The following is a 9,816-nucleotide window of genomic DNA, read 5'->3' on the forward strand; positions in this document are numbered from 1 at the left end:
GTACATTCATGTGGTCACTTATAACAATATAAATGTTACATTTTGAAGTCACAAGTTTATTAATATACAACACATGAATTATGCATAATGTATTGTTATGTTTAGTCTGTATGCAGAAGAAAACCATATATTTTTACAATAACAATGCAAAGTTGGCATTGTGACTTTATATATTGTCAATTATTTTCATGAGAGGGAAAGAGGTGGTGGAGTTAGCTGCTTTCGCAGACAGTTTGAGGGTCCAATGGAATTAATAGGTTTCGTCCAAAGCGCTTTTTAATACTTTTCTTTTGTTCAATGTTTTTTTGGGACGCAAAGGGTATTCAATAGGATTGATTTATGAAGAAAATAAAATCTAAAACCAAATCCAACCCAAAAGTGGAGTTAGGTGGTTTCCTCCCGACGGCGCCGACATTCAGTATTGGACAGTGGACACATGACGTGACCAGAAGATATGAAAACAAGGACAAGGGCCTGGGCCGACCAAGTGGTTCAGGTACCTAGGCTGGTAATCTGACAGCGTGTTGCGGGTTCGAGTCCTGGTCCCGACGACCTTTGCTGCGTGTCTCCCCCCCCATCTCTCAAACCCCTTTCCTGTCAAACTACTGTAAATCTATAAATAAAAGGCAAAAAGCCCCAAAAATATTTTAAAAAGAAAGAAAGAAAAGAAAACAAGGACAAGCACAGAATGGACAGGAACAGAACATGCATCTCGTATCATTGTGCACAAAGTAGTTGATCGTCATTGATTCGTATCACGTATCAATTATGCTTACGTAGGCAGATAAAGGTCATAAATTCATGACAGTACGCATGGACAACAACACAAATTAATAGACATTGTTGTCAGAGATTAAATCTGTGACTTTTATTGGACAAGATAAGTGTGTCTCAAACCACTAACAACTGTACAGTACAATTTGATTGATCTGCTCACTATGTGTGGATGTGCTCAAAGCTCCCCAGTACAGTAGATGGCAGTGTTTTAAAGCTTTTGGAGGTGAATGTGGATGTTACTGTGTGCATATCCAGTGCATGCACTGTGTGTGTGTGTGTGTGTGTGTGTGTGTGTGTGTCTGTGTGTGCGTGTGCGGGGGGGGGGTTGAGTTATGTGTTTCAGTGTGTGAGTACATGCTGTATCACGTGTGTGCATGCAGTCACAGATGGTCTCTAATTGTTCAGTTTGTGTGAGGTATGTCTACATTGCAGCCTCAATGCCTGATTCTGTCTGTGAGGTCAGATATAATTCATGAGAACGCGCCCCTCTGTCCCAATTTACCAGAGCGTGCCAAGAGCATACATAGTATCTGCATGCAGTTGTCATGAGCCCGTGAGGAATCTCATCACAAATTACATTTAACAGGTACAAGCTTTTATCAGTGACGGTGTTAAAAGATTTTTGGAAATTCAGATATTTCTACTTGTCTGTTTTATTGGATCAGTAAAATCACTCTTTTGTGCGTTTTGTTCAGTTTGCTCATTTGAGATTTCACTGATAAATCTTCCACCTTTTCTCATAACTCTGTCAAATGTATGGTTGGTTGTACACACAAGCAATAAACATTAAGAGGTCACAGCTCAATGACTTATATAGCCATCCCCTGACTTCCCTCAGAAAATAATTCCCTTCTACAATGAAATGTGTTTAGTGAAAATCAAAACAACAATTAAGAATGTATCAACAATAGGCCTATATTCACCACGAACAATGACACCCCATGATAATGATTAAAGAAGAAAAGAATACAAAATGAATCTATTACACAGTAAGTGACTACTAGCTCTCAAAAATAGAGGTTCTCCAGTAACGGTTATGGTTGATGTACACCCCCTAGTGCTTTGAACCCAAAGCATCACTCTAGTCTAAACTATTTGTTGCACTCCCATCCTGTTCCTGGTTGTCTTGCAAGCACAATACATAACAGAGCTCATATATCATCTACAGTAGTATGATGTAATCATACTGGATCAAATATTGCTTGACATATTTCCTGGTTTTCACAAGGGTCTTATAAATGTACACAAATCAAACACATGCCAGTTTTTACAGACAAGTAATACTTTGGAAAGAAACAGTATTTGGTTGGAATCCAAAATCCAGAGGGTGGGTGAGTCTACTTCAGCCAGGGTGCAGATAATGTCCCCCCCCCAGACACACATTGGATGTTCAATTGTAGATAGTTCAACATCTTTAAACAAGTTAATATGTTTTCCCTTGAGTTATGCAAGTGTCATTTGTTCCATCCACTATATGCCATGCCTGCTTCAATATAATATTTAAAAAACAAACACATATAACTAACAATGCCTTGTCAAAACATACATTATCGGTGTCAAACATTTCTTATCTTCATAACATCAATGCTGACAAAATGAAGTGAGGCCACTTTGGCCCCATTTAAGACAGTCACTGTCATATCACTCATGATGAGTACGTACCCCAGTGTTTTGTATGTACAGTACACTATATACAGCATATCATTCCAGATTATATCCTTGGGGTTCAGTCTCAAAAGCTGAAGGGTCATTCAGGTAAAGGTGTTGAAGCCTGGCTTATTGTGCAAGGGGATGCCCTCGGCTCCTCTGAATTCTGCTGCAATGTCATCAAAGGTGCGTCCCTTGGTCTCCGGGAAGCGTCTCCAGGTGAAGGTGAATGCAAACAGAGCCACAGACATGAAGAGGAGGTACACATAGGCACCGCATACTTTCTGTAATGGACAGTGAGAGGGGTATAGGAGGGATTACAAGAAATTACCAACAAGGGCTTACAGTATGTTACATGATATTTTTTGTTTATTGATAACGTGGTTCTCTACACCACATTATCAATTTGCCCAAGCCGTTGCCAGCGTGTGGCAAATGTCCAGTCCATGTGTCAATTTGTACGCACGCACGCACGCACGCACGCACGCACGCACGCACGCACTCACACAAAGCGTAACTTATAGTAGATATATATATTATATACAGTAGCCTATGAGGAATGTACACTATATATATACGGTATATATATAATAACAGGGTCAAAGTATACAAGAATACGAGCAAATAGAACATTGAATCAGAGTTTCCCCATATTGACGCTCTGATTTTCACTCAAACAACAGTAACTGAATAGGAAACAGACCAGCAGCACAAACTTACCAGCAATGGAGGAAAAAGCAGGGCCAATACAAACTTCCCTCCCCAATTGAGCATGCTGGTGAAGGCCATGGCAATGGGTCTGCTGGGCTGATCGAATAGCTCTGCAGCAATGAACCAGGAAATGGGCCCTGGGCCCAGTTCGTACGCTGAAATCAGGCAGAAAACCACAAGGACCTGGACACTGCGTAGTTCTGGTACCAGGTGCTGTAGGTGGTATGGGGAAAGACAGTTATACTTTGACAGTTGATGACTGGTGATTGGTTAGTCATTGTGAGTTGGCTTAGGTTTTTGGTATAGCAGATTTCCGATTAATTGGACACAGTAGCTTGATACCAGTCGAAACGAGTGGACACTGAAAGGCACACAAATGTCATGGTGTTGCATATAATCAGTATATGGACGTTTGTGATGAGCCACACTCACCACCACCCTTTTGGGCAATTGGTGTAAAGTTAAAGTTAATCAGTTGTTCCTTGCTCCATGACCAACTTTCCACAAAGATTCATGCAATGCAATACAATACAATACAATACAATACAATACAATACAATACAATACAATAGGCGGCCTAATAACCCTTTGGAGATAATCTACCATGCTAACAAACAGATAAATAAACAGACAAACTGGGCAAAAATGTGACCCCCATCCAACATTGATTACGGATGTAAAATGATCTTACCAGGACAGAATCTACTATGGTCATCAAAAGGTTGCATACTGCTATAGAAATGAAGCCAGTCAGTAACAGTCTCCTCCTTCCTGCCCTTTCCATGAGGAAGAACTGGATGGGGGAATAAGAGATGTGTTATTTCTGTTATCAAACTGTTACATATCACCCACAAGGAAATATTGGTTGTATTATTGTCCTTATTCCAATCCTTACAATGTATTTACATAACTTTAAGAAGAAACTGACAATACTATAGTTGGATCTGTTACTTTTACCAGAGAGTCTAGTTTTCACCTACCTGTGCCCTGACTTAATATTTACCAGTCAAATTGTTGAATTTGGCAACATCTTGAATAGAGTAAACTGTTGCTGGTCCCTAAACCCAAGTTTCTCAGCCTCTATTCCCTAGTCTGTTTAACATATCACAATACGGCACATATTATTGCATGTTTTTACTACATAATTAAACCACAATTACAGAAATAATAGGCTTTTAATATCAAAGTTTACTTGTAGAATCTGTACTCACTGCCACCAAAGTAAAGGTCACATTGACAGCTCCTACACCCAGAGTCAAGTATTTGGCCTCGTCAAATCTTGCCTGGAACATACTGGTGGAATAATTGATGATCTAGAAGGAGAAAGAAGAGAGGTTCTTTTGAGCACAGTGGGTCACTGGGCCTTCCCACTGTGATTCTAGGACCTGAGTTAACCGTGCTGACATGTTGCCCCAGAAATCTGGCCCACAAGGAGTACAGGGAGCCGCGAAGAAGTGCTGAGCTTCTGGAGAAAGAGTCTGAATAATTCATAAATACCACAACCCTGCAAGTGAATATTCATCAAACAAAGAGCAGCGCCATGCAATAATTGTTTTGAACCACATCTACGTTTTATACGATATTTTTTCTGTGGAAGTGGAAATGGCCATTAGTCCAAATATTTTGGTCAAGGACCACCTTCGGGCATGGTTCTTCAATGAGTTCTGTATGTATTCACACAAAGATTTCACACACAAAGTTCACACACAAAGATTTCATTCAGGTGTGAAAGAGACTTTTTGATAAAAAGCTGTCTACTCTCTATAGTGTATATAGTACTGTATGGTTTATAATGGCAAACAATTATTTGAAAATATGTTTTTTCTCCCAAAAATGGTATATCCACACAACTAATATCTTTATTGACACCTGTTTTGGAACCTAATGGAACCACAAAACACCTACTGACTCACCGCATTAAATCCAGATAGCTGACTTCCCAGATTGACAACAAGAACAATGATGATTGGCTGCCTGTAGCTGCGCTTTTTGAAGAACTCATGAATAGTAACCCCAGTTTGGGTATGGGCAGCCTCATCTTTCATCTCCTCCAACTCTGCAAACATCTTGTCTGTGCTGCCTCGCAGTCTCCGTAGTGCTGAGGGATAACAACAGGTTATATAGTGTGTAACCATTAGACAGAGAATTTTAATATGTTCAAATATACTTTTTGAGCAACACTAGCTGGGGCTCTAAGGAAGGTGATGTGTCTTTGGTACAAAATCCGTTAGTCCGACCGATTACTAATACTATCCCTAACCCTAACCTCAGTCTTAAACGGCCATGTAGGTCGCTAACCCTAACCTCAGTCTTAAACGGCCATGTAGGTCGCTAACCCTAACCTCAGTCTTAACTGGTCACGCCTCAGTCTTAACCGGCCACGTAGGGCGCTAACCCTAACCTCAGTCTTAACCGGCCACGTAGGTCGAACTAACGGATTTACAGTATGGGCAGTCCCCGGCCGGATTGCCATAGCATTTTCTGTGCACCATCTCGCTCCCAAGAGGATGGCCTCTATACTTATTTTGTTAACCCAACTGTAAGAAGTAGCATGACATCTATAAGTGTCATTATATTTTGAGTGGTACCAATGCAGTAACAAATAAATATGTGATAAAATGATTAATACTGGACCTCGCTGTTATTGATTATTCCTCCACATTCAATTATTCCTCCATGTTTTGTGTTATTGTCTACTTGTAATGCTGATATGTAACTTGATGTTTAATGCACTGAAAAAACAGATAAGTGGCTAAAATGTAAATGACGGCATTGTAGATCCATACCGTTTTCACATTTAAAGATCTATGCCACTAGCAGTAGAACCCACCAGCCTCTGCCTCGGTCTCTTTGCCCCGGTTGATGAGCAGATAGCGGGGACTCTCAGGGCAGAGAGGCAGGGTGAGGTATTGCAGGAGAGCTGGGACGACCGATAGAAACAGCATCATGGCCCAGTAATGCTCTGTACCCAACACAGTCTCCAGGCCCACCATCTATACAGCAAAGACACACAGAGAAATCTATTCATTCGATTTCCATGTATTACTGTGTGTTGCCCTTGCTTACTGTAAATCGCTCTGGATTAAGACCGTTATGCTAAATGCCTAAATTGTAATTTGAGGAACCAAGGTTATGCTGTAGAGTTACATTTCCCAAAGGAAAAGCATTATAAATGACACAACTAGATAGAAGCCTTCATTATACCTCAAATTCTTTCTAATATAATACTATTAGTGCTTTTATCTTTACTTGTGTGATCTTAGAGATGTATTTTTCTATTATTATAAGTACAAAATCATAACGATTTTCACTAAAAAAATATTTAGAACGTTTAGTGATATTCTGTATGGCTGTTGCTGTATTGCTGCTCACTTGTATTGTAGCAAGATGTGTGTAGTCTTACAGTATTCAGACTTCAGTAAAAAATGTATAGTCCCCCTTTTATAAAAAACAATCTCATCAATACCGCATCAGTAACAAAAGCAAGTTTAACACATCCTCACCATTCCGATGAGGATGCCAGTAGCAAAGGAGACTTGGTTGAGGGTGGCGAAGGCCCCTCTCAGGTTAGTGGGGGACACCTCCTGTATATAGAGGGGGTTGAGACTCATCACAAGGCCACAGAAAAGGCCGAACACCAGGCGCCCCATGATTAGAACCTCAAAGGACTCGCTGGACTTGGAGGCAAACATCAGACTGGCTCCCACCACAGATATAATGTTCACAATGAGTATGGAGTTCCGTCTGTCAGGAGAAATGGGAACATAGACATATACTTTACTGTATTGTATATTTACAATTTATACATATACTGTAGCTGACACACTTTATTTGTAATCGATTATCTGTCACACCCATAATTGTGTCAGTACCGTCCGTATGAGTCTGCCAGGTATTTGACCCCCAGGGACCCCAGCAGGGCTCCAAAGTCCTTGATGCTGACAGAGAGTGACCACAGGAAAGTCAGGCTGTGGTCTGGCATGGATTGGTTATGCCTGGATCTCCAGGTGTTGTTGAAGAACTGCTCAATGATCTACAACAAGACAAGAGTGTGCGCGCGTGTGTGTGTGTGTGTGTGTGTGTGTGTGTGTGTGTGTGTGTGTGTGTGTGTGGCATCAGCATTGTACATAACTTTCAACTGTTTTTGGACATAAAACATGAGAATCATAATATTCAGTACAGTAGCTACTGTGGTATATACTGTACGTACAGTAGTATATGGGATATTTCAATGATATATGGGGCACCTCATCAGTCACTGGGTTTAGTGGTTGGTTGCAATGAAAACATGCATGCATTCAGCAATGCAGTCTTGATGCAATGCATGTACGTTCTCTCTCCTTCTCACCTTAGCTGGGGCGTTGACATTGCCTGTGTGGTAGCCAATCTGCAGAGAGCCTAATACTGCTGCCAGTATGGAGGTCAGGAGTGTGGCTGTCAAACGGCTCTATAGCGAACCATGCAGGGAGGGAGGTAAAACAAGGGGTTGCATCACACAACATTATTTTGTGATCCTAAGGTCAGGCACATCATTTGACCCTTGAACTTTTGTGACTCGCTCCTCCTGAGAAACCCTCATGACCGCTCGGCACAGGGCTAGGAAAGGCATGATGGCGTGCACCTTTACCACAAGATGCTTGCATTTGAAGTAACATAAGCAGATGGAGGTGTTGGCCCATATCTACACAGTGGGCCAACATAAAATTATAACATAAAATTCAACTTTTTCTTTCTTTTTTGAGCTCCCCTGTGTATTTTCTATTCCCACAATTATGCAATTTTGAACAATCAGGATTTCTCATCTCATAATTTATGGAAATTGCTCTCAGGAACAGCTCAACTGATTTGGTCGTATTTGTGATGTCATCAATGTCACCCTACTTTGCATAATTCCTCCCTCTCTTCAGTCTTCAGGTCCAAATTTGCATTTCTACTTTGTTTACAATGTCCGCCATTGTTGATTTTCCAAGCTGGCATGGAATGGAAACAAGCCTATGTTGATCTAGCATCAGTATTATAATGACTTAAATATTAAATAAGTTGCATATCAGCACCCCCACCACCTCAGGACATTGTGGTACTGCAGCTACAAGAGCTTCAGAAGCAAAAAAAGAAATGCCATGGACTGGTTATATCAGAGTGGTGATTGAGGCTCAAACCATTAGAAATAAGTTTGAGGGACGTAGACAATATGATATTAAATATTAAAAACTGTTTTAAAATTCATGTTATAGCTGCTTTAATAAAAAAAAAGGAAACTAACCTCCTTGGAAGCCATCTAGTTGAGTAAGAAGAGGTATCACTCCCTGAAGATACTGTGGATTTACGGTCTGCTTTCATCTGCTGTCAAAGCCCATGATTAGAGAATTCACTAAAACTTGTACAGGTTATAGATACAGTTTATATTGATACATAGATACTGATAGTATATGTTAGGTAAGATAATGGTAACTGAATGACCAGTGTGAAATGTGTGAATCATGTCACGTGACTATCAGATGTGCTGGAAGCTCTGCTATCGATTCAGTTTCACAAATAATGTATTGTAAACTATAGGTTGTAGAGTAGCGTTATAGTATACAACTATACTCTAGACTTATGTTATGTACTGTATGCTATAATCGATTATACACTTTTGTGTTATTTATTGTTGGAGAGATAATAAATGATTGAATTGTTGACCATAAAAAACTAAAAGTACTGTTAACAAATGTGTAGAGTGGCATTGTAGTACAGTACAGTACAGTACAGTACAGTACAGTACAGTACAGTACAGTACAGTACAGTACAGTACAGTACAGTACAGTACAGTACAGTACAGTACAAATACTGTTGAGTAGACATGTCTTACTGTATGTGTGGTTATAAGCAATTATACTCCAGCTGGAGAGAGATATTAAAAGATTGAGTTGACTATAAAAATAAAATCATTATCCCTACTTCTCTAACCCTATCCTTAATCGCTCTAAATGTTTTTGTAAGTGTTCAAAGTTCATCACAAGGAAATCATGCAATTTTTTAATGTCATTTTTAATTTATATTAATTAAAAAAATGATGTTTACTTAATGTATTAGTATCAAAATATCACAAATGGTGACAGAAATTCAATAATGGCATAAATAATATATCGTCGCTCTCGGGAGGAAACCACCTAACTTTTTTTTATTTTATTTTTGTTTTGATTTTTTGTTTTTGTTTTTCATAAATCAATGCTATTGAACACTTTTTACATCTGTGTGTTGGTTAAAAAGAATATTGAACCAATGAAAAACCTCTTAATTCCATTGGACCCTCAAACTGTCTGCTAAAGCAGCTAACTCCACCACCTTTCATGCAAGTAATTGATAATATATAATGTCACCATACCAACTTTAATGAGGCAGTACATTGCATTGTTTTAAAAATATAAGTTTTCTTCATTTCCTGATAAATGAACATTTTGGAGTTAGGTGGTTTCTCCCTGACAGCAGAGATATGCAATACACATTTACACAATCAGTTTTGACGATAGATAAGCCATGTAAAATGTCCATCAATCACAAAAGACTAATCTTTTGGTAGAACGTCCAGCTTACCTGCACAACACAGTGCTGTCGAATGCATGAATTCTGTCCAGGGTTGTGTGAAAAAGATTAACCAAAATGTTAACGCCACACTTCAATTAGCTTAAGGTCTATAAA

At 39.5% G+C, this 9,816-nt stretch overlaps 1 protein-coding gene across 1 annotated transcript; it reads right to left on the reverse strand.

Moving 5' to 3' along the window:
• Positions 1-2,528: 2,528 nt before the first annotated feature.
• On the reverse strand, positions 2,529-8,413 carry slc2a1c (solute carrier family 2 member 1c; the record flags this gene model as incomplete). Its single annotated transcript, XM_079527447.1, has 11 exons — positions 2,529-2,708; positions 3,145-3,348; positions 3,827-3,928; positions 4,347-4,448; positions 5,049-5,233; positions 5,966-6,128; positions 6,639-6,879; positions 7,008-7,168; positions 7,484-7,582; positions 7,682-7,816; positions 8,399-8,413. 11 exons carry the CDS (start codon positions 8,411-8,413, stop codon positions 2,529-2,531), a joined length of 1,587 nt encoding a protein of 528 aa, XP_079383573.1.
• Positions 8,414-9,816: the final 1,403 nt, after the last annotated feature.

Source organism: Electrona antarctica, assembly GCF_951216825.1.
Source record: "Electrona antarctica genome assembly, chromosome: 18".
NCBI lineage: Eukaryota > Metazoa > Chordata > Actinopteri > Myctophiformes > Myctophidae > Electrona > Electrona antarctica.